Source organism: Stenella coeruleoalba, assembly GCF_951394435.1.
Source record: "Stenella coeruleoalba genome assembly, chromosome: 8".
In the NCBI taxonomy this organism is placed as follows: Eukaryota; Metazoa; Chordata; class Mammalia; order Artiodactyla; family Delphinidae; genus Stenella; species Stenella coeruleoalba.
In genome coordinates, this window is record NC_137154.1 from 35803247 (window position 1) to 35830593 (window position 27347).

At 36.8% G+C, this 27347-nt stretch overlaps 1 protein-coding gene across 1 annotated transcript in view; it reads right to left on the reverse strand.

Moving 5' to 3' along the window:
* The window catches only part of PRMT3 (protein arginine methyltransferase 3), a 135414-nt gene that overhangs the window by 76116 nt on the left and 31951 nt on the right, over nt 1–27347 (reverse strand). The window contains exon 10 of the mRNA XM_079930802.1: nt 7638–7737. Coding sequence (XP_079786928.1) covers nt 7638–7737 — 100 coding nt within the window. The remainder of the gene's footprint in view (nt 1–7637; nt 7738–27347) is intronic.

The window sequence follows — 27347 nt, forward strand, 5'->3', positions numbered from 1 at the left end:
AGAATGAATTGGAATTCCCAAGGAATTAGGGAGTACCTTACTAAAATCAGCTCTGCAAGGGCTCAAAAAAGAAGGCAGGTGTTTTACTTTAAAAATCTGTAAGAATTTTGCATTCCACTCCATAAAAATACTAATAATGCCCCCCTTGAATCTTCACACAGATATAATTTGTTATTTCTCAAACACATGATTGGGGGTTCTCTAAATCCAGGTTGTGGAGCACTGGAGCAGGTATTATTTATTACAAATTGGTGGCATTCATATGATTACTCAAGGCTTGTGAATCAAATATCTGTCCTAAGATAATTCTTAAGTAGAACCACTTCATACTAATTATTATAGTAATTATGACTGAGACAACTGAGTTACATGAAACAATCCGAGTTTGTAATGAATGCCCATCTGTCTGCGAATGCAAACTGTTAAAATTTAGGAGCTTACTTTCACTCCCAGGTAGAGGTAAACAGTTTTACTGAAAAAAAAAATTTTTAATTGCTATACAATTTTGAGTTTGAAATAAAAATTAACAAATATTTCATGTTTTATGGCTAATATAGTGAAAAGTTTCTGTAAGGACAGTTGATACACACTCCTGAATAACTTATGCCCTTTATCTTCATAATTAGAATAATTGACAACTCATTGAGCAAACATTAAGCACAACTGGAATGCAACATGGATTATGGAGAGCCAAAAAGCAAATAAATCCAATTGAATCAATCACATATGATGCACTGAATCTCTTAGCAAATGCAACTTCCAGAAATGTGATGAAAGAGATATAAAACATCTAAAATATTATGTTTCAAAAGCAAAAAGTTACCCACAACACATAACTGCTTCAACATAAACAACTTTCCTTAAGGGACTAAACATTTTCACTTAAATTTGGTCTCAAGCACAGAAAAAAAACAGCATATATTTGAATATGATACATATTACTATACTTTTCTAACATACCTGCAATATAAAATAGCCTGAGATCCACTTAAACAATTTCTCAAAGGGTTAAATTTTCCCTACAGCTACCAAGATCCCACTATTACAAAACGGTCTCCTCTCTAGAGTAAGAAATAAAATGGCTGCAGAGTGTCATGTGAATTTTAATTTAAACAAACATTAAGATTAAATAAAGGGGAGGATGGGGAGTGGTTAAGAGTGCAGCTAAGAACAAATGTAAAGATTATAAAACTGAAATAATCATACATAAGAGGCCTATTTTTTTTTGATAAATTTATTTGTTTTAATTTATTTTATTTTTGGCTGCGTTGCATCTTTGTTGCTGTGCGCGGGCTTTCTCTAGCTGCAGCGAGCAGGGGCTACTCTTCATTGCAGTGCGTGGGCTTCTCATTGCAGTGGCTCTTCTTGTTGCAGAGCACAGGCTCTACGCGCGTGGGCTTCCGTAGTTGTGGCTCGCGGGCTCTAGAGCGCAGGCTCAGTAGTTGTGGCACACGGGCTTAGCTGTTAGAAGGCATGTGGCATTTTCCCGGACCAGGGCTCAAACCCGTGTCCCCAGCTTTGGCAGGCAGATTCTTAACCACTGTGCCCACCATGGAAGCCCAAGAGGCCTGTTCTTAATTACATTTTTACTGTCTTTGTTTTCATTTTATTCTTAATTCAGATGTCAGCACATCTGTGAAAAAATCATGCTTATAAACCACAATTTTCCTTTCAGTGTTCAAATACAGTAACTATCTCTCTGTTAATATTTGGAGTACTCAAAAAAGTCCTACTGAATATGCATTTTATATTTTATGTAAAATAATTAGGTATTATCAGTACTACCTAAAATTTGTTTACAGAGCAGCAAACTGAGACTTTTTCTTGAAACATACATATAATACATTTTAATTCATATTAAGAAAAATATCAAAAATATCCCTAACCCCAGTAATCCACATCTCTCAGCTGATTATCATACTTCTTTGCACTCATCATAGGCAGAGTCAATTAGTAAATGCTAGCCATGGAAACAGAGGACCTTTTGCTCTTACAAAGGGCTAATAAGCCAAGGCAGAAGCCCCAAGAATGTTCTTCCCTCAAGTATTAATATTCTTTACTTCATGTATATTACCATTCCCAACTTTTATTTATTGCATAACCTACTCAAGCAGCTCACGCACTAGTTACAGATTGCTTAAAAGTTTGTGTAACTTTCAAAACTGAATGGCTAATTACTGAGGTCTTATTATGTGCCAGAATGTTTTATGACATTTACAGGTATTAATTCCATTTAATCCTCACAAAAACCCGGTGAAGTGGGTACTACTGTTATCATCATTTTATAGAAAAGGAAACTGACTCACAGAGAGGTTCAGTAACATGCCCAAAGTAACAAACCTAGGTGCGGCAAAACAGGGCCAAGAATTCAGGTGGTCTGACTCTGGAGCAATATTCTTAACTCTGTCACATGCTACATCCTTGCCTTCCTGTGATGTACAGAAAATTATAAATAAGATCGTGTATGTGGCCAGTGAGTTTCTATCTGGGAAATTTCTCTTATGATGTATATTCCGCCATCATTTACTAATGCTGATCCCTTTCACAGAATATGACCATACCAAGTAAATCCTGGTTCCCAGTCTTAAGAGAATCGAAAAAGGTACATGAACAATTAATTCTAATACACTGTAAAAGTGTATAATAGAAGCTTAAACTAAACCGCAAAAGAAAGGAGAAAAGAGATTCTATATGTGATCAAGGGGCAAAAAGGGAAAGCTGCATAAGGGAGGAGATGTCTGAGATGAGTCTTCCAGAACTACTAGCAGTTTGCCAGACAGGGAAGGTAAAACACACTAAAAGAAATAAGGCAGTTTGCTAACACATATTTTGCTCTCACTAATCATCAGTATCTTCCATTAAGGGGCAAACTATTTCTGCCAAAAACACACTAATAATAACGTGACTTTAGAAATAGAAACAAAAGACTTTAAAACAACAGTAATCTTTGTTATCAAAGGAACATTTTTTTCAGTTAATTTTACGTAACACTGTATTTTTGATTTTTAACCTTTGTTATTTTTCACTATTATATTTTTAAAGATTTATTATTTATTTATTTTATTTTATTTTTGGCTGCATTGGGTCTTAGTTGTGGCACGCGGGATCTTTCGTTGCGGTGTGCGGGGGCTTCTCTCTAGTTGTGGTGTGCGGGTTTTCTCTTCTCTAGTTGTGGCACGCAGGCTCCAGGGCACGTGGGCTCCAGGGCACGTGGGCTCTGTAGTTTGAGGCACGCAGACTCTCTAGTTGAGGCACATGAGCTCAGTAGTTGTGGCACGTGGGCTTAGTTGCCCCGCGGCATGTGGGATCTCAGTTCCCTGACCAGGGATCGAACCCGTGTCCCCAGCATTGAAAGGTGGACTCTTTACCACTGGACCGCCAGGAAAGTCCCTGTTATTGATTATTATTTATTGAGTTTAAAAAATATACCAAAAATCTGGCAGTAAAAAGATGTCTTTTACTCTGACGGACCAACAGAAAAATAAGAAAAGCAAGAAAAAAAATGGCAAGAGGTATAGAGTTGAGGGAAAGTTATGTCTTACATTTCCTTATCTTGAACCACTGGACATATGAGATGATGTCTACTTTTAAATAGACAAAACAATACATACTAGACATGTACAGTTTTATTTTGCTTAAAATTTTAAGAGTAATAAATATAAAAGAGGAAAAATAGAAGAGTTTAAAAAAATCCTTAAATTTAGGTCATAAGCTATGGACAGGAAAGGCAAAAACACACCTGTACAACCGAAAATTTGTGTTGTTAATTAATCTCCTATACTTTCCCTAACTCTAAGATTAATTCAACTTATCTAATTTACTGAACTACTTACATAATTATTATTATATCATTTAAGGCAAGAAAGACCGGGAAAGGCCACCTAATCCTTGTGGCAGTTGTCTGAAATGGCATGGTTTCACTGCCAGACCAAACTAAAACCAACAAAGACATTTCAACACGCACCAGTTGAAAATGTGACCTATGACAGGCTTCATGGCCCAGTTTCTGGACTGTTGATAAACCAAATCACAAGTCATGTTTCTAAGTGATAAAAGCTATAAAATCCTGAAAAACTATTTACAAACAATAAAGAATATTAAATATGAACAAAGAATACCCCATCATTGTGGGTGTGGGCCGGTGCATGCATGCACTATACAGACACACTTGTGTTAGTGAAAATGGGATGGGAAAGGTGACAAAATTTTAGGTCACTTCTGTGAAGAGCAAGCCTAGACAGAAAAATTACAAAGGACTTTAGACAACCTGAATGTATATTATAAGTGATAAGGACAATGTAAATTCACCTAATGTATAATTTTCCTGATGGTCCTGATGACAGAAAATAACATGTCCAAACAAGAATCACCTCTGGCAGTTGTATCATGCAATTCCAGGATCTTATGTATCTATTTGTAAGGAGGTCATGCTGAAAACTTAGACAGAAAAGAGCAACATCAAATGAGTCAGTCTGGCTTTACTGGCTCACAGGACAAGAATTAGGGATGCTTACTTTGAAGTTTTATTAGGTGATCAGAAATGGGAAGTCATAAAGAATGGTTCTGTTGGTAAGTAAAATGTAAAAAATGAGAACAGATACTCATAGGCATGAAAATTAACATCCTATAGAAATTAAACTCTTTTTATTTAAATTATAACAATTTTATCAAATAGAAATTTCATTCAATAAAAATGAAAATGTAAAATTAAATGCAAATCTAAATGTAGAAATGCATAAATCTAAGAGAAAAGTGATAGTTTATTAAATTGACATGCTAACAGCAATGATTTGGCTTTTAAAATTACATTCTTTTCTAAGAACATCTTCCAAAATAAAAGCAAAGTTCATGAACAGCTGTAGACAAAAAACATATCTAGATTAAGCCATGGATCAGTTAGTGGACCATAGTAGAAGAAAACAGATGTACGTCTCTGCAATATATGATGCCTACATTGCTATACTGGATTACACGTCCATTAAACATCTGTGTTCAATACTGCAGGGTATTTTCTTTTTTCGGCCCTTCCTTGTTGAAAATACTTTTAAAAAGAGAAAAAAGTCTATGCTATAGCTTGAACTTGGATTATTCTAGATTTTTGCATCCTGACTGATGTAAAAAAAAAAAAATCAAAGACAGAGGATTCTATGCAAGGTATTTTAATTTTAAATGCTGCTTCATGAAAATGTGGCTTTAAAATAAATTTAGAATAGTCAGTTGTTTGCCACTTGCCCATTGTTTAAGCCAAAGTAGGAATATCTGAAAAAAATCTTGAATATATTTTAGGAAGCATACCTTCTCCTTGTTTAATTATGTAATTAGAATTTTCCAGCTTCTCAGCTCAGAAATCCGAGTAGAAGTACCAAAGTTAGGAGGGGACTTACTTATAGAAGATACTATAAATGATACTGCCAAGCCACAAAGATGATTCGGTAACTGTCATAAATTACAGTGTCTAACGCTCCACCTAACACGTTTAACACAATCTGCTAGACTCCAACCTCATTGATGCTTACAAGGAAAAGGCAGATAGTAAGATAATGCACACTCTTAAGTTATACCTTTGTGAAGAGGAAGAAAGAAAATTCTTAGTTACCACTTCCTGGACACACATATTTGTTTCCCTTACTGAAGGGTTTCTGAAAGCACCTTGGTTCCAAACAACTGACCCCTTTCATCTCAGGTTCCAGTGACTCAGTATTGTTTCTGTGACACTGCCTTCCCGATAAAGGCAGAGATCATGCCTGACTAATCTTCCAAAATGAAAGGTGTCCTTTACATCAATTAGAGTCTAACTACAAGAGTTAGAGGAACAAAACGAAAAAGCACTGCTACAAGAGCCCAGGGCTAGGATCGCACAGTGGATGCTGGAATTATGACAAGTGGGAATTGGAGCCACAAAAGAAACAGCTTCTGTCAGCAACACCACTAGAGACAAAAGAGAAGTAGAGAAATGCCCTGTCTTCTCCCTTCCATAAATCTCCCATTAGTGTTTGCCATTAGATTCCCCAAACCCAATAGAAGTCGGCTGCCACAGGAGCCTAGGAAAAGCCACCTGCAGCGGTAGCCCTTCTCCAATCAGACAGAAGAAAAAAGAAGGATGTCAAATGGATCTGAGGGCAAAATAAGCCCAAGACCAGCATACCTTCCAGTAAAGTTCACATCATAATTGTAACAATCTCATAATTTCACTCAAACTAGCTAAGTTATCATTTATTATTATACCAACTGGCTCTAAGATTTCAATTGCATATTAATATTTCTAGACCACATTTCAAGTTCTGAAATGAAAATTCCTAGAACATCACTACCCAGAAGGATAAGTCTGCTAGGCAGGGCAAGAACTACCCAGCTAGTTAACTGAGGTGACAGCAAGTTTAGTGAAGTCTATCTTTTAGTTTGCTTCAAGTGTAATTCGGGTTAATTTTAAAGATTCATTTTCCAAGAAAAATAAAATGGTCCCTAGAGAAATGAGGATTATGTCAGCCAACATTTAGTATAAACTACTTAAAGTTGTTGCCAAGCAGGTGCCTCAAATGTACTTTCTCCAAAACACCTTTTTGTAGTCTTTAAAAAGATGCTGAATTTTTAATTATACTAAATTCATTCCTTCTCACTCAATTCATAAGGGAAATCAGGGTGCTGATACAAATTATTTAGCATAAGAAGAATAATGATATTGTGATCAAGAATTGTTAAAAGTCAAGCCTAGCATGAAAAAATCAACACACTGTTTCACATGCAAAATAGTAACTGCCAACAACAGTGACTGTCACTGGCTCTAAATTAAAACCACTACATTAAAACTGAACATTTCAAAAGCTCCCTGAAGTCAGTGCAATTTTGCTAGAATTATTATTTTCTATGTTTATTCAAAATTTATAGAAAATTGTAAAGCAAAACTCATTCTTTTTGAGAAGTTTTGATAAATTCATTTAATGAAAATACATGTTATCAAATACTTCTTTTTAAAAAAAGCTTAACAACTTCCAAATGGTTAAAAAAAAAATCTTTGTATATCTGGAAATAATATATACTTGTCTTAATTGAAGTGGCGTATCAGTGAGTTAAATCAGTTGACAATACCATTAGTTTTACTTTACAGACTCTTTAAAATAAATAGTCTTGATCTGTGGTTTCAAAAGCAAATTATAAAGCTATATATTGTACCTTAATTTTATTATCTTAATAATGCCAATAAATTCTATTTTATGTGATAAAGGACACGGATTACATGACCTAACAGATCAGAAAGATAGGATATTAAGTATGACAACAACAGTGGCAACATCACATTATTCTGACATAAACAGTCTTAGGAAATCCTTAACTAGTCCTTGTAGGCTTTTAGGAAAACATATTTAGGCCTCTACAAATCTAGAAAGTAGAAAAATAATAATTCTTTATTATGACTTTAAAAGCAAAAAGGCTAATTTACCCTATTCTTTAAAAAATTATAAATGGCCAGAAAAGAAGTGCCATTTCAGAATAAACTACCATAAAAAGACTGTAGCTGTTTTTAAAATAATGCTACCATTTTGCCATTTATCAAATATAATTAAACGCAGAAAACCTGCTACTTTATTCATTGCCTTCTTTAAAAATTAATGAAAGTAGTTTTCTCTGCAAACACTTACCATCCACTCGGATATAATAACGTCCACTTTTTCTACAGGAAGACGAACTTCTTCGATTTTTCCTTTAATTAGCATAATAGTATCTTCAAGTTTATTTAGTCTGAAAATTGTCATAATGAATTAAATTAGTATGTTAAACAGATTCTGAAAACTAGTCAAATTACATAATTTCTTGGCAACCGTTCATTTTAGTTTATGGAACCCAAAGGTATGTTTTTTCAAAGTTTATTTATTCTCTGGGCACTGTAATTGCTTTTTGGTCACATCATGAACCCCCCAGAATGTTTCTGGTTAATACAATAATACAACTAAACCAGCATTTAAAACTACAGCATGAAAAGAAACCCGAATTCTATTCAAAATACATGTCAATAAAGTTAATGGGTCTTTTTTTTTTTTAAAGGGAGAGGTGGAGACAGACAGACCAGACAACAAAAGTACATTTTAAAGGGAAGTAGTGTGTCACAGTGGAGAGACAGTTAGGGCCAGAGCTCTTACACTGATTTCCAGGTCCTCTAGCACTTGTCAGCTAAGTGATCTTCACCAAATTATGTAACAATCTCACTGAGCCTGTGTGTTCAGGTGTAAAACAGAAAGATGATACCTTCCCTAACTACTTCACAGTCTATTATGAGGATGAAATACTTGTGAAAGCTATGTACACATCCTCAAGCCCTATATAATGGTAACGTATTATCATGAATAACAAAATACCGTATGCTGTGTAAAACTTGAAATTCTCCTCCCATCATAAATAATTTAACCTTGTCCAATACCATTCATTAGATATTTTTACATGCTTGATCACTAGATTAGCACATATTTTTCACCCCCTCCTTTTGCAATTTCAAATGAACAACAGAGTTAAAGAGATAATTCCAAAAAGCTAAAAGCAAGCTACTAAGCTTGTATCTAATTAAATAAACTCACAACCTTCAAAAGATGTACATCTGAATTATAAAGGATTTCTTCTGCTAACAAAGGAGGGATTTTCCACCCAAATTTCACTGAGGTATTATATACGTAAGATTAAATGCATTTTAAGGGTAAATTTTGTTGAATTAAAAAAAAAACAGATATACTTGGGTGACCACCACCACCACTATCAATATACAGACATTTCTATTTTCTTACGAAGATTCATTAGTGCTCCTTCCAGAAAATCCTCCCATCCACAGGCAAGCACTGATTTCTTTCTTTTACTACATATTAAAATTTGTATTTTGGGGACTTCCCTGGTGGCGCAGTGGTTAAGAATCTGCCTGCCAATGCAGGGGACATGGGTTTGAGCCCTGGTCTGGGAAGATCCCACATGCCGCGGAGCAACTAAGCCTGTGTACCACGACTACTGAGACTGAGCTCTAGAGCCCACGAGCCACAACTACTGAGCTCACGAGCCACAACTACTGAAGCCCGCGTGCCTAGAGCCCGTGCTCCACAACAAGAGAAGCCACCTCAGTGAGAAGCCCACGCACTGCAACAAAGAGTAGCCCCCACTCGCCGCAACTACAGAAAGCCCGCGCGCTGCAACAAAGACCCAACGGCAGCCATAAATAAATAAATTTATTTTTTTTTAAAGTTTGTTATTTTGTAGAGTTTACATAAATGGAATCATACTGAATGTACCCCTTTGTGTCTGGTTTCTTTCAAAAAGCATACTTTTTAGATTCATGCATATGTTTCTGTATATCAGTAGCTCTATTCCTAGGTATTGTTGAGTAGTATTCCACTGTATGAATAAAACACTTTTGTTCACCCACACACCTGGGGATGGAATTCTGGATTATTCCAGCTTTGTACTATAATGAATAAAGCTGCTATTAACATTTATGTACAAGAACTGCTCTGTTAAATGGAAGTGATAGAACTTTTTAGGAAACTGCGATTTTGTTTTACAAAGTTCATATACAATTATACATTCCAACAAGCAATATATGAGCATTCCTTTTTAAATTTTTGAATTTTATTTTATTTTTTTATACAGCAGGTTCTTATTAGTCATCAATCTTATACACATCAGTGTGTACGTGTCAATCCCAATCGCCCAATTCAGCACACCCCCCCACCCCCACCCCCGCTGCTTTCCCCGCTTGGTGTCCATACGTTTGTTTTCTACATCTGTGTCTCAATTTCTGCCCTGCAAAAAGGTTCATCTGTACCATTTTTCTAGGTTCCACATATATGCGTTAATATACGATATTTGTTTTTCTCTTTCTGACTTACTTCACTCTGTACAACAGTCTCTAGATCCATCCACGTCTCTACAAATGACCCAATTTCATTCCTTTTTAGGGCTGAGTAATATTCCACTGTATATATGTACCACATCTTCTTTATCCATTCATCTGTCGATGGGCATTTAGGTTGCTTCCATGATCTGGCTATTGTAAATAGTGCTGCAATGAACACTGGGGTGTATGTGTCTTTTTGAATTATGGTTTTCTCTATAGCTTCACAACCTAGTCATCTTAGTATTGCTGATCTTTTAAATTTTAACTGGGTGTTAAGATCTCATCATGGTTAAAAGTTGCATTTTCCTAATGACCAAGTATTTTTTCCATATGCTTACTGGCCATATTCCCCTATCATCTTTTGTTCAAATTTTTTGCCCATTTAAAAAATTGGCTCAGTTGTCTTATTATTGAATTTTAAGAGTTCTTTACATCTTCTGGATAAGAACCCTGATGGATTTAAGTACAGTGAATATTTTCTTCCATCCTGTGGCTTTTTCATTTTTTTAATGATATGTTTGAAGAGCTAAAGTTTTTAATTTTGATAAAAACCAATTTATCATATTTTTCTTTTGAGGTTCATGCTTTTGGTGACATATCTAAGAAATCTTTGCCTACATCAAATATTTTCACCTATGTTTTCTTCTAAATTTTTTTTAGTTTCCATTTTAAGTTATTTTTTCCAATATGGCATCATGATCATTATTTTCATATATAATGAAAAAACTTTGCTGGAAAAACTATCACAAGTGATAGTTTCAACTTTGTTGAAGAAAAAGTATTACCAACCCATGGAATTACTTCAGAATCGTTGTCAAAAATCAATTAAACATAATGTGTAAGCTTATTTCTGAACTTCCAATTCTGCCCCAAGATTTAGATGCATATCCTAATGCTAATACAACAGTTTCTTGATTTTTATAGCTTTAAATCAAGTCATGAAGTCTGACAGTGTATGTCCTTTAACTTTATTCTTCTTTTAAAATTCTTCTGGATATTCCAGGTCATTTGTGTTTTCCGTATGAATTTTAGGATCAGCTCTCAGACAATATGTAAACAAAACAGCATTTCTATGTCCCAATAGGAAGTAATGAGAAAAGAGAATGGACATATCTCGGTGAGTGAATAAGGATCAGACTGTCAAATCTGACTCACATAAGCCAGAGATTTTACCCAGTGTCAGGCTTCACAAATAATTTCAAAAATACGGGCAGTTAAGAGGTCCAGACTGATCAGGGAGAAGTCTGGGACATGAAAAGCAACTTCTTTATTCTTCCCTTCCCTGTATTAGACATGCACACTCTGGCCTAGAGTAGACAGGCCTCTAAGTAAGGTGCACAGGTTATTAACTTCCACAGTAAGAAGTCCTGCTCTATGTACCAGATTGCTCCCTGCTTTTTCTGAGTCTCTTGATTGCCTGTATCATTGAAATTATTAATAAAGCTTAATACTGGATAATCTCTCTGGGTAATCCTGGGTAATCAGGTTTCTGTGTGTCTGATTTGAAAATATTTTATCTCAGAGTAGTGCTGTGAGGAGGACTCATACAGATCCATGAATCAAAAAGGCTGAGGCACTTTTTAGCCAGAAAAAGGAGGAGACTGAAAAATAAGAGGAGGATCTAATCCTGGGATAGCTGCCTACTCATCCTTGGCGTGAAGTAGCAAAACTGAGATTCAGAGAAAGTAGCTACTGGCCTGACAGGCAGCAGCAGGCAGAGAGGAAGATAGTAAAAAATTACACTATCTGGCAGTTACTAGCATTTCTGAAAAAATGCCAGTCTTTTCAGAGAAGAAATGATGGCAAGAGAAAGGACCAGAAGAACAGTTTTTCCTCTCACTGGAAGGCCTTCTTATGCTTATATGGCTGCCTGGGAAGATGAGGTATCCACTAAGAAAGTAATGAACTTAAAGCTTGGGGTTACCCCCAAAGACGATACAAACGGAGGAGGACATGGTCAGAGGACTGAGTGCTGAGAATATTTTGTGAAAGAGGACATTTTTGAGAGACATCCGAGAAAATGCTGGTGAAATCATTACTGGCATGGATAAACAATCAGGAGGATACTATCACTTATTTTACATACAACTGAGTAGAAAGGATTACTTGGGTCGATGATAGATCCCTAAGAGGCTGTGAACAGATGCTTCCAGGTGATACAACAACTAAACTACTACAGTGAGTAAGAGCAGGGCTGCAGTTTATCTATCTCAAGAGAGGTAATCCCCTGTCATCACCCCAACCCTCAAGCAGAACAGTTCTCTAAAACAGTAGGCATGTTATGCATGCAAGTCAACTTAGACTGGCTTTATGATAACAATATAATTTAATGCTATTGGCAAAGATAAGAACAGATGTGGAAATCAGCAACAACTCCTTCTTGAGCACTTTATGTAATCTTGTTATTGGGAAGCCAAGAGAATATTCAGGAGGCAGTATCTGATTACTTTGTTCAGTTACCAAGAATAGTACTGCATGATGTTTTTGACATACAAAAGAAAGGGGGCATCAACAGGAGAAAAGACAGAGGGAGGAAACAAAAACCAGCTCACTGAGAGGGGAGTTTAGATAGCTTTCGAAATATGATGTGAAAAAGAGAAATTAGATAACATTTCTACTGAGTTATTAATAAGCTTTGTAAAGAATGGTTCAAATCCTGGTAGTCATTAGGGTCTTCACAGGTTTTTTCTTTGCAGAAATCATTGTAGAAAATGTTGTAAGAGTAAAGATACCAGAGAAATACATGGCAAGGAAATACTGACCAATGTCAGAGGATAAAACGGGGAAGAAGTTGTTAAAACAGCTGACTGGTAGTTCATGCACAGCATCTATTGGGGGATATTCATCCCTTGGATGAATTTTCCATTAAAAGTGACTTAATGGGCTTCCCTGGTGGCGCAGTGGTTGAGAGTCTGCCTGCCGATGCAGGGGACACGGGTTCGTGCCCCGGTCCAGGAGGATCCCACATGCCGTGGAGCAGCTGGGCCCGTGAGCCATGGCCGCTGAGCCTGAGCGTCCGGAGCCTGTGCTCCGCAGCAGGAGAGGCCACAGCAGTGAGAGGCCCGAGTACCGCAAAAAAAAAAAAAAAAAAAAGTGACTTAACGTCCTTGCATTGTCTGGAAGGAGGTTAGAAATATTAACAATACACTTTGATATACTTTAATTTTCAGTGTGTGTTTCATGTTCTTTACAGAAATACAATTTTTCATATTAATTATGTATTCAGTACTATGAACAATTATATGCCAATAAATTGGACAACTTAGAAGAAATGGACAAGTTTCTAGAAACATACAGCCCACTAAAATTTAATCAAGAAGAAACAGATAATTTGAACTGAACAATCACTAGAAGTGAAATAGAATCTGTAATAAAAAAACTCCCTGCAAACAGAAGTCCAGGACCACATGGCTTCACTGAAGAACTTTACCAAACATACAAAGAAGAACATATACCAATCCTTCCCAAACTATTCCAAAAGACTGAAGAGGAAGGAACACCTCCAAAGTCATTCTATGAAGCCACCATCATCACACTGATACCAAAAGCAGACAAAGACACTACAAAAAACAAAAGAAAATACACACACACACACATATAGTAGAGGCCAATATCTTTGACGAATATACATGCAAAAATTTTCAACAAACCAAATGGTGAAAAGCTGAAAGCCTTCCCACTAAATTCAGGAAGAAGACAAGAATGACCACCCTCACTGCTTCTATTCAACATAGTATTGGAAGTCCTAGCCACAGCAATCAGACAAGAAAAAGAAATAAAAGGTATCCAAATTGGAAGGGAAGAGATAAAATTGTCATTACATGCAGATGATATGATACTTTATATAGAAAAACCTAAAGCCTCCACACAAAAACTACTAGAACTGATAAACAAATTCAGCAAGGTAGCAGGATACAAGGGTAACATACAGAAATCTGTTGCATTTCTTTACACTAAAAATGAAATATCAGAAAGGAAAGTAAAAAAAAAAAAATCCCTTTTAAAATTACATTTAAAAAAAAATACTTAGGAATAAACCTGACCAAGGAGGTGAAAGACTTATACACTGAGAACTATAAAACACTGGTAAAGGAAACTGAAGATGATTTAAAGAAACAGATAGATATCCCATGTTCTTGGACTGGAAGAATTAATATTGTTAAAATGGCCATACTACCCAAAGCAAGCTACAGATTGAATGTGATCCCTATCAAATTAGCTATGACATTTTTCAAAGAACTAGAACAAATAATCCTACAATTTATATGGAACCACAAAAGACCCAGAATTGCCAAAGTAATCCAGAGGAAAAAAAACAAAGCTGAAAGCATAACCCTCCCAAAGTTCAGACAATACTATAAAGCTACACGAATCAAAAGAGCATGGTATGGGGCTTCCCTGGTGGCACAGTGGTTGAAGGTCCACCTGCTGATGCAGGGGGCACGGGTTCGTGCCCCAGTCCGGGAAGATCCCACATGCCACGGAGCGGCTGGGCTGGTGAGCCATGGCCGCTGAGCCTCCGTGTTCGGAGCCTATGCTCTGCAACAGGAGAGGCCACAGCAGTGAGAGGCCCGTGTACCGCAAAAAAAAAAAAAAAAAAAAGAGCATGGTATTGGCATAAAAACAGACATATGGATCAATGGAACAGAAAAGAGAGCCCGAAAATAAACCACCACCTACAGTCAATTAATCTTCGACCTAGGAGGCAAGAATATACAGTAGAGAAAAGACAGTCTCTTCTGCAAGTGGTGGTGGGAAAGCTGGACAGCCGCATGTAAACCCCTCACACCATACACAAAAATAAACTCAAAATGGCTTAAAGACTCAAATATAAGACATGATACCATAAAACTCCTAGAAGAGAACATAGGCAAACAGTCTCTGAGGTAAATTGTAACAGTATTTTCTTAGGTCAGTCTCCCAAGGCAATAAAAATTAAAGCAAAAATCAACAAATGGGACCTAATCAAACTCTGTACAGCAAAGGAAACCATAAACAAAACAAAACAAAAAGACAACCTACAGACTGGGAGAAAATATTTGTAAATGATGCAACTGACAAGGGCTTAATTTCCAAAATATACAAACAGCTCATAATACTCAATAACAAAAAAACAAACATCTCGATGAAAAAATGGGCAGAAGACCTAAGTAGACATTTCTCCAAAGAAGACATACAGATGGTCAACAGGCACATGAAAAGATGCTCAACATCACTAGTTATTAGAGAAATGCAAATCAAAACTACAATGAAGTACCACCTTACACCAGTCAGAATGGCCATCATTAAAAAGTCTATAAATAATAAATGCTGCAGAGGATGTGGAGAAAAGGGAACTCTCCTACACTGCTACTGGGAATGTAAATTGGTGCAGGTACTATGGAAAACAGTATGGAGGTTCCTTAAAAAACTAAAAACAGAAATACCACATGATCCAGCAATTCCATTCCTGGGTATATATCCAGATAAAACAGAAACACTAATTCAAAAAGATACATTCACCACAGTGCTCACAGCAGCACCATATACAATAGCTAAGACATGGAAGCAACGCAAGTGCCCAGCAACAGATGACTGGAGTAAGAAGATATGATACACACACACACACACACGCACACACACAATGGAATACTAATCAGCCATTAAAAAGAATGAAATATTGCCACCTGCAGCAACATGGATGGACCTAGAGAATATTATGCTTAGTGAAACAAGTCAGACAGAGAAAGATAAATAGTGTATGATATCATTCATATGTGGAATCTAAAAAGTAATAAAAACGAGCTTATATACGAAACAGAGGCACAGAAACAGAGAACAAACTTATGGTTACCAAAGGGGAAAGGCAGAGAGGGACAGAGGACAGGGATAAATTAGGAGTTTGAGATTAGCAGATACAAACTGCTATATATTAAGACAGATAAACAACAAGGTCCTACTGTATAGCACAGAGAACTATATTCAGTATCTTTTAATAAATGATAATAGAAAAGAAGATGAAAAAGTATATATGTATAACTTAATCACTTTGCTGTACACCAGAAACTAACACAACAGTAAATCAACTATATGTCAAATTAAAAAAATTAAAGTATTCAGCACCTTGATACTTTATTATTGTAATAACTTATTTATAGCTTATTTCTGATATCAATATTCACAAACATATTACTAGGGAACAAGAACAGTCTTGTTCCTTCATTTCCAATTCTTATACCCTTCTTTTTATTGCCTTGCTCCACTGTCTAGGATCTCCTTTACAGTGTTGAATAGAAAAGGTGATGGCAAGTATCCCTGTCCTGTTCCTGAACTTAAAGTGAATGCTTTCAAAGCTTCATCAAGTTCTAGGCTGTAATTCTGGTTTTTGTAGATACACTGTGCCATGTTACAATATAACATTCTAGTTCTAGTTTGCTAAGAGTTTTAATATATAGATACATTGAAGGGATATGGAATTTTATCAAACTTTTTTTCCTGAGATATCTCAAAATATTTTTCTGGTTGATTTTCTCAAATTTAACCAAACTTGTACTCCTGGGATAAACTTTATTACCTTCCAATATATTGCTCAATTAATTTTCTAATATTTTGTATAGGATGTCTGCACATATGTTCACAAATGAGTGACCTGTAATTTTCTGTTCTACTGCCTTAGTAGAGTTTTGGTATAAAGGTTATACTGGCCTCATATATGGATGCTTGATTCTCAACAAATATGACAGTGCAAAGTAGAGAGGAAAGAATGGTCTCTGTACTAAGTGAGACTGGGACAACTAGGTCATTTAAACAGATTACAAATAATAATAATAATAATAATAGTAATAATAAAAAGCTGGATCACTACCTCATACCATATACAAAAAACAATGCTTGGTAGATTACAAACTTACATGTAAAAAACACAACTATAAAATTTATAAGAGAATATAGGAAAACACCTCCATAAGACTTCTTACCCAACTCACATATAGTGGCAACCATAAACATGAATGATGCTCATGAAAACTGAGAATTTCAGTACATCAAAGTCACTATGAAGACAGTGAAATAGCAAGCAAGAATGAGAACTTTTTCATTACATAAAATCTATAAACAAATCAAATAAAAAGAAATTTAAAGATTGCCTACAAATAATAAAAAGGCCCAACTCAATGGAAACCTGAACAAAAGACATAAACAGATATTTCACAGAAAAGGAAATCCAAATGTCCAATAATCACATGAAAAGATGCTCAGCCTCACTGACAATCACAGAAGTGCAAATTTAAATTGCAATGAGGTACTGCTATACAACCAACTGGAAAAAGTTCTTAAAGGTAGGCAATACCAACCAGAAATGTTATATACTATTGGTAGAAGTATAAATTGGTAAAACCACTCTGGAAAATAGCCTGGCGATGCTGAGAAAATGTGAAGATATGTATACCCTAAAGCCTGCAATTTTATATGTAAATATATACCCCACAGATGTGTGTACCAGGCACATGTACAGAAAGTTCATAACAAAATCGTTCTTAACAGACCTAAACTGGAAAACACAAAAATTCCCATCAAGAACAGAAAAGATAAATTGGGATATATTAATCAATGGCATTCTATATAATAATAAACATGAATGAACACTAAAAATAATGTTGAGCAAAACAAGCTAGACAAAAAGAATGCATATGATTTCATTTATCTAAAGGTCAAAATTGAGTAAACTAAACTATGCCCATTTAAGTGGTTAATATATAAAGCAATATAAAGGAAGTGATTACCACCAAAGTCAGTATGGTACTTACCTCAATCAAGCAGGGAGAGCATCTGACTGAAAAAGGGCAAAAGGAGGTGGGAGGAATGCTAAAGTGCTGGAAATGTTCTCTTTCCTATTATTTATCCATACATATGCATATTAGAACATATAATTTATGTGTTATGTACTTTTTAATATGTATATCTCACACAAAGGTAAAAAAGAAAGGATGTTTATATCCTGAGTTTTTTCAAAGAGGTACTTAATAAAATTCTCTATGAAAAAACTGCTGCAGTTGCTTACTATTTACTGCAATATTTAATTGGGCTTTCACAACTACAAACACTTCAAAGGAAACAGAAAGCAATCTTCTAAAAAGAGCAAAATGTTCCCACTGCCGTAAAAATATCTTCAGAATGCTCATGCGAAACAAGGTGTATCCTGTAAAAGGCCATCTGCTCAGGCTGTTTATTGTCTGCTACAAGTCATAATCCTATTTGCCTCAGTAATTACTTGTTCAAATATAAATATAACCGGAAAGATTAAGATTTCAGGGAATACAGAAAAAAAGACAAAGGCCATAATTCCCAGTAATTCTGTATTAAAACATCACAACAGATATCATTCATGTAGATAACCCCTTTTATGAGACTGCTCATCTTAATCACCACCTGATTTACCATTCATGAAAGAAACTATAGATTTTACTTATTTTTCTTTTCTCAAGTGTCCAATCACTAAACCTTACATTAGCATAAAAGCATTCGAGGGCTTCCCTGGTGGCGCAGTGGTTGAGAGTCTGCCTGCCGATGCAGGGGACACGGGTTCGTGCCCCGGTCTGGGAAGATCCCACATGCCGCGGAGCGGCTGGGCCCGTGAGCCATGGCCTCTAAGCCTGCGCGTCCGGAGCCTGTGCTCCACAACGGGAGAGGCTACAACAGTGAGAGGCCCGCGTAACGCAAAAAAAAAAAAAAAAAAAAAAAAAAAAAGCATTCGAAATGAATTCTATCTCTGGAAACACCTGCTCAAAAACTAGCATAGATTTAATCTATAGAAATACAACACCATAATAAAAAGAGTACGCTAAGTAAGTCTCTTAACTAATCCAATAAACACAAATTATCTATTTTTCTAAGTGAACATTTTGTTAGAACAACAATCACTATCCTATATTATTTCCTATCTTAAAAGTAGCAATTTAAGTTTTATCTCATGATACAGGGACATCATCATGATTATCTGATACTGGGCATACAGAGATAAAAGACATGGTCTGTGCGCTTAAGAACATGGTCTAAGGGATTCAGAGCAGTAAAGAACACAGGGTCCACAGGAGCTAATATAATAAGCCCTTAACTAAGTGACATTTGAGCTTAGTCAGGAAAAAACAGAGCATCCACAAAGACGTATGCAAGCATGGGGGTAAAGGAGGGTGCCTCATCTCTGTGTGCACAAACTGCTTGTGGTTATGTGTGTGTGTGCGTGTGTGTGTATGGAAGAGAAATTCCAAGTTTGAAGAGCTATAAATAGTTTAGTATGATTAGAACAACAAGAGGTAGTATGGAGTGACAAAGCTGGGAGGTAGTTACAGGGGATGCAAAGGAGTCTAGATTTTATTTAGAGATAATGAGGAGACATTTCAGGATTTTTAGAATGAGAAATATAGGATCAAATTTGTAATGTACCTCTGCCCAATGTGATTTTGATAAAAGACATAGTCTAGGTTCTAAGAAAGAACATGGTCTAGCAGAGAGAGAGACGTGCAAACAGCATAAAGTACCACAGGGGTTCATACAATGAACACCTTATCAACTAAATGGCATTTAAAGCTGGTGACAAAATTATTATAAAGTTTACCTAGAAGAATACATGGGTGATAACTATTTTTTCAAAATGCATATGGGGCAGGGGGACAGGGAGGGAATACCCTGATATAAAAATATACAAGGCATATAGTATTACTTTGCTTTCAGTTAGCTATGGCACCCAAGCATACATATTTCTCTCGTTCCCCAAGCATGCTGAAATGACAATAAAGTAATACAAAATGTAATACACTTATAAACTCATGGAGATTTTAGAAGGTAATATCAAACAACCAAACATTCTGATAAATTCAGTGGGGAAAAAAAGGAGACTCAAATGATTTTGGTAAACTTGTGAAGAAGGACCCAGTGCTCAGAGCACACATCAGAGAAGACTGTAGTGGAGGTGGGAGCCATTTTTCACAACACAAATCCCTGATGTCAAGAGGTATACAAAGTGGAAGTGACAAAGGAACTGAAAAATCATAGGAAAAGTGGTGCCCAGAACAGATCTCCCTCCCTTTTTCTCAGAGAGATGAGAGAAAACCCATACCAATTACCTTTATGAAATAATCTAGTCCTCCATTCATAAATGTAAAACAAAAGGAATCCTTAACTATTTGAGATAGGGGAAAGATGTAAGGACATCTCATAAACAACAAGTACTACCAGGCAGATAATTTCAATGCAGGGGCCAGACTTGCAATCAGAACAAAGCTATTCCATGAGCTGCCTCCCTCCCAAATGTACCATTTGTGTTTACAGGAGTGTAGCTGTGCAATTACTAACACTGGGGACATTTATTATTTAAAATTAGCAATAGCTTAGCTTCTAACACAATGAAAAAAATGAAGAAAGAATAACCTGGATTCAAGCAGAGACAATAGGTTTTCAGTCTTTCGTGTTGACAATTTATCTGGCTTTGAATGTTTGATGTCCTGGATCTTGAAAATACATTCATTCATTCATTCATTGAGTAAGTATGTACACTGAATACCTACCTGTGTGCCTGGTACCCTCCCAGGAGGTTGGGGCACATCCGTGAATGAAATGGAGAAAAATCCCTGTCTAACCTTAGGGAGCTTATATTTTTAGTAAAGCTTACATTTTCATGTACTTCATCTCCTGTAACCTAAGTCTTTAAAGTGAGATCTCATACCAGGATTAGAGGTAATTTTTAGTTTCTCCTTTATTCTCTCATGTCTTCCCAACACAAAAACAACTTTTTCCCCTTTCTTCCTTTATTTATTTAAAGGGGAAGAGAATTGGTAGGAAAGTCAATCTGGCTGCACTGAGAGAGTACATGACAGAAGACCAAATAACTGAATACAAATAACCGAGCTACTTATGTGCAGATGTGTTAATTCATGTGAGTATATACGCAATGCAAGAATGTGAATTAAGGCATGGATTTAAGAAACATCAATGAGGGACTTCGCTGGTGGCTAAGCGGTTAATAATCCGCCTGCCAATGCAGGGGACACAGGTTCGAGCCCTGGTCTGGGAAGATCCCACATGCCACAGAGCAACTAAGCCTGTGCACCAAAACTACTGAGCCTGTGCTCTAGAGCCTGTGAGCCACAACTACCAAGCCCTCGTGCCACAACTACTGAAGCCTGTGCGACTAGAGCCCGTGCTCCAAAACAAGAGAAGCCACCGCAATGAGAAGCACACCCACCGCAACAAAGAGTAGCTCCTACTCGCTGCAACTAGAGAAAGCCCGAGTGCAGCAACAAAGACCCAATGCAGCCAAAAATAAATAAAAATAAATAAATAAATATAAAAGACACATCAACTGTAGACAAGGGATGGATGTGAGAAACAGTAAGGCTTTTCAAGAGGACTCTATCTCCAGCAAGTCTGCTGATGGAGACGCCAAGTTTGAGTCCCAGGTTCCCATTTTGACCTGTGAGAAGAGTTAATGCAGGTCTGTTCTCTCAGTTCTTACTTATCTCTGTAACCATGTCAATAATTCTGCATCAAACCCTAAGAACAAAACTCCTGAACATTCATGTAGTTTCTGGTTAATGATGCTATTCTATACACGTGAAGCTGTGGACCAAGACAAATCAGGAGGACAGCAATGTTTAAAGTAAACATGAAGATTAATGATATGTACCTGGTATCTGACATGGGTTTGTACAATGGCTGGTCACACAACAGGTATGTGCCTACGTGAACAGTTCTCTTTGAGAACTATAGACTCTAAGACTCAAGCAAACTTCCTTGGGTAGAGACATCTCATAAGAGTCTCTGAGGTTCACAGCTAGAAGGAAAAGTACATCTTGCGTGACTCTTGCAGAGAAGAAAGGATTTTGTGGAAGCCTGTACATGGCCTCCTTACCTATGGATATCTTTTTCTTACTGTCCCTGGACTATATCCTTTGCTGTAATAAATCTTAGCTGTGAACACAACTTTATATTGAGTCATGTGAGTTCTTCCAGTGAACCACTGAACTAGTGGGTAGTCACAGGACCCCCAAGACAGGACCACTGAGTTGACACAAAATTAAGGGGATGGTGGGACACAAGAAAAACTGAATTTAGTTTCTACGTAAGGCGTCTTGATCACCTTCATTACCTTCATTAGAAGACTCCTGAGCAGCAATTTTTTTTTTTTACCATTTTAACTTCATCAGTGGTTCAAAGTTCCCTTCAGCTTTAACTTGCTCTTCTATTATTTCTATTATATTTATAAACAAATATGGAGAAACATCCCTTACTTCAAGGATTTATCCGGTGCATTTTGTGATCTTGTTCCAAATATTATATATACCACCACTATCTTTAAATTCATTAACTTACTTTATTCTTCTCAAAAACCTTTCACTAAGTATCTACCACATATAAGACACTTTGCCAGGTGTAATAGGGATAAAAATATTAAGAAGATAAAGCTCCTATCCTGGAATCCAGAGAAGGATATTTACATAAATATGACAACAGATCTAGGCTTTTCTTAATGTTTCATTTTTAACAGTATTCTAGACACAGGCAATATAAAAGACTGCATCTTTAATGTCATATTGAGATTGAAAGCACTGCATTGTAGCCATATGATAGATCAATCTTCTCATGAAAACTCCTCTGCAATAACATCCAAAAGTCTGAATAATGAGCTATTCCACAGCAGAGTCAATGAGAAACCAAAGTCAGCCAGAGTAATGGTAAAAATATTGCCAGAAGCTACCTCTGCTTCCTGAGGGTGAACACTGGATACAACTGTCTGGCAACTGAATAGCTTTGCTGTCCTTAGGTAAGTTTATGTTTCTGAAATGATCATTCACTGGACTGTGACAGCTAGAAAAAGAAACAATTTTTCATTCCTTCCATATTCACTTTGAGTTCTATTTGCCCGTTAATATAACACCTTTAAAAATCCATATTCTACTTTATTCATGTCTACAACCTCAGAACTGCAAGCCTGACTTTCTTATTAAGTCCCAATTTATATACAAATAATTTATATATGTATATAAGCCCTAATATATATATATTAGTTTACATTAAAGCCAAAACTTACTCCATTCTACACTCATTTCTTTAAAAATGTTAGATCTGTTTTTTAAACAAAGAAAAGAAATAATTATTTTATCATTACTTTGAACACAATTCAAGGATTGTAAGTCGAGTATATCTAAAAGAATAAAGAAACATGTATTTTAAAAGTATCCATCTTTTAGAATTTAAAGTACTTTTTTCAGATGTAAGCTTATGGAGTTTTAGAGAAATCCTGCTGTGTATAGATTTCTGACAGAGAAAGAAGCTTCAGAATTGCTAAAGACAATCACAGCCTGCTAATCAGAAGAGTTGCTTTCACTGACTGATGATAGTTCTAGAAAACTCCAGTGCAATAATAGACAAGTATAAGAGAAGCTTAGGGTAGATTTCAAGGGAGGAGAGTGAATACGGAATACAGCTGGCTAATGCTTGAAGCTTTATGGTGTAAGAGAACAGACTGTGAAACAGAAAGAATACAAAAAAGAGAGTCATCATATGTTGGTGGGATAGCTGCAAGAAATGATCATTTTAGAACCATAACCAACCAAATGTAAAGTATTATTGGAGGCACTGGTGCCAAGCCAAACATACCACTACAATTATCACCTAATATTATTATAATTACTAACATTTAGTAAGCAGTTACATGTCAGCCACTTGGTAAAGCAGCATAAATGGATTCAATCCTTATAATAATCTTGTGAGACAGGTACTACCATCAACCCCATCTTATAAATGAAGAGACCAGGGCTTCCCTGGTGGCGCCGTGGTTGAGAGTCCGCCTGCTGATGCAGGGGACGCGGGTTCGTGCCCCGGTCTGGGAAGATCCCACATGCCGCAGAGCGGCTGGGCCCGTGAGCCATGGCCGCTGAGCCTGTGCGTCCGGAGCCTGTGCTCCGCAGCGAGAGAGGCCACAACAGTGAGAGGGCCGCGTACCGCAAAAAAAAAAAAAAAAAAAAAAAAAAGACCAGGGTTAAAAAAGTTAAGCAATTTTCCCATTTTCATAAAGCTAAATAGTCAAAAAGCCAAAATTAGAAATCAAGTCATTTGGTTCCGGATGCTGAGAGAAGTATGCTATTCTGCCTCCTCAACTGGTAGAATAATGGGCCAGTAAATGCTGGGAATATTAACATAAACTGTTTCCTGAATATTCTTCTACAGGGACATTCACAAACAGAAGAACAGAGGTTATATCACCCCACAGTATAAATTTCAAATATTCGAATGGAAAACAAAGGAGAGATGCTGAGAACACTATGGAAATAGCTATCTTTTCACAATATAAAAAATGCAGGGGGTGGAGTCAAGATGGCGTACTAGGAGGACACGGAATTCACGTCTCTGAACAATCAGGGCACCTACCAGGCACCAGTGGGGCACCATGGACACTTAAGGGGATGGAAGGAACCCCCAGCGACTGGGTAGGACGGGAGCTATGGGGGGGAGTGAGGGGGGAGGAAAAGTGAAGGCAGGACGGGACTGGTGGTGAGAGGGGTGGCTGGGGGAGGGGAAGGGATCCCATGTCCGAAGGCAGAAATTGGGGACCACTGGGAGGGCAGAGGATCAAAAGGGAGTGTGGCCAGCTTTCCCCTGCCCACTTGGGGCCCCAGGAGCTTGCTGAGATCCCGGGCCTGATCTTCTGCCCACCTAGGCCCCCTCCAGCCACGAGGGTCCTGAGGGAGTGGGAGGGAGGGAAGGGGGAGCAAAAGTAAAGGCCGGACCTCCCAGATGGGCATCCCTGAGGGGTGGCTGGGGGAGGAGAGTTCCTACACCCAGTGGGACACACACACAGTTAGGGGTCCAGCGGGGACCAGGGAGATCGTGGGGGAGACAGTGGGCGTGGGGGGGCATGGAAGAGAACACGGCCAGCGCTCTCCCAGTCCACTTAGGCACCAGGGAGCCTACCTAAAATGAAGATTACTTTACCCAAAAAGGATCTCATTCAGATTTGATGGAGAAATCAAAAGCTTTACAGACAAGCAAAAGCTAAGAGAATTCAGCACCACCAAACCAGCTTTACAACAAGTGCTAAAGGAACTTCTGGAAGCAGGAAACACAAGAGATAAAAAAGACCCAAAAAAACAAACCCAAATCAATTAAGAAAATGGTAATAGGAACATACATATCAATAATGACCTTGAATGTAAATGGATTAAATGCTCCAACCAAAAGACACAGACTGGCTGAATGGATACAAAAACAAGACCCATATATATGTTGTCTACAAGAGACCCACTTCAGACCTAGGGACACATACAGACTGAAAGTGAGGCGATGGAAAAAGATATTCCATGCAAATGGAAATCATAAGAAAGCTGGAGTAGCAATACTCATATCAGATAAAATAGACTTTAAAATAAAGAAAGTTACAAGTGATAAGGAAGGACACTACATAATGATCAAGGGATCGATCCAAGAAGAAAACATAACAATTATAAATATTTATGCACCCAACATGGGAGCACCTCAATACATAAGGCAAATGTTAACAGCCATAAAAGGAGAAATCAACAGTAACACCATCACAGTAGGGGACTTTAACACCCCACTTACACCAATAGACGGATCATCCAGGCAGAAAATAAATAAGAAAACACAAGCTTTAAATGACACAACAGACCAGATAGACTTAATTGATATCTTAAAGACATTCCACCCAAAAGCAGAAGAATACACTTTCTTCTCAAGTGCACACAGAACGTTCTCCAGAACAGATCACATTTTGGGTCACAAATCAAACCTTGGAAAATTTAAGAAAACTGAAATCATATGAAGCATCTTTTCCAACCACAACATTATGAGATTAGAAATCAATTAAAGGAAATAACAGTAACAAACACAAATACATGGAGGCTAAAGAGTGTGCTGCTAAATAACCAAGAGATTACTGAAGAAATCAAAGAGGAAATCAAAAAATACCTAGAAACAAATGATAACGAAAACACGACGATCCAAAACCTATGGGACACAGCAAAAGCAGTTCTAAGAGGGAAGTGCATAGCAATTCAGGCTCACCTCAAGAAACAAGAAAAATCTCAAATAAGCAATCTACCTTATACCTAAAGTAACTAGAAAAAGAACAAAGAAAACTCAAAATTATAGAAGGAAAGAAATCATAAAGATCAGAGCAGAAATAAATGAAATAGAAACAAAGAAAACAATAGCAAAGATCAATAAAACTAAATGCTGGTTCTTTGCGAAGATAAACAAAATTGATAAACCTTTAGCCAGACTCATCAAGAAAAAAGGGGAGAGGATGCAAATCAATAAAATTAGAAATGAAAAAGGAGAGATTACAACTGACACCGCAGAAATACAAAAGATCGTAAGAGACTACTACAAGCAACTATATGCCAATAAAATGGACAACCTGAAAGAAATGGACAAATTCCTGGAAAAGTACAACCTTCCAAGACTGAACCAGGAAGAATTAGAAAATATAAAAAGACAAATCACAGGTAATGAAATTGAAACCATAATTAAAACTACTAGAACTAATCAATGAATTTGGTAGGGTTGCAAGAGACAAAATTAATGTACAGAAATCTCTTGCATTCCTATACACTAACAAAAGATCAGAAAGAGAAATTAATGAAACAATTCCATTTACCATCTCAACAAAGAGAATAAAATACCTAGGAATAAACCTACCTAAGGAGGCAGAAGACCTGTATTCAGAAAACTATAAAACACTGATGAAAGAAATCAAAGATAATATAAACAGATGGAGAGATATACCATGCTCCTGGATTGGAAGAATCAATATTGTAAAAATGACTTTACTACCCAAAGCAATCTACAGGTTCAATGCAATCCCTATCAAATTACCAATGGCATTTTTCACAGAACTAGAACAAGAAATTTTACAATCTGTATGGAAACACACAAGACCCTGAATAGCCAAAGCAATCTTAAGAAAGAAAAACGGAGCTGGTGGAATCAGGCTCCCTGACTTCAGACTATACTACAAAGCTACAGTAATCAAGATACTATGGTACTGGCACAAAAACAGAAATACAGATCAATGGAACAGGACAGAAAGCCCAGAGATAAACCCATGCACATATGGTCACCTTACCTTTGATAAAGGAGGTAAGAATATACAATGGAGAAAAAACAGCCTCTTCAATAAATGGTGCTGGGGAAAATGGACAGCTACATGTAAAAGAATGAAATTAGAACACTCCCTAAAAGCCATACACAAAAATAAACTCTATTTATTTTTGGGCCAGACACTATAAAACTCTGAGAGGAAAACATAGGCAGAACACTCTATGACATAAATCGCCACAAGATCCTTTTTGACCCACCTCTTAGAAAAACGGAAATAAAAACAAAAATAAACAAATGGGACCTAATGAAACTTAAAAGCTTTTGCACAGCAAAGGAAACCATAACAAAACGAAAAGACAGAATTTCCATTTCTCAGAATGGAGAG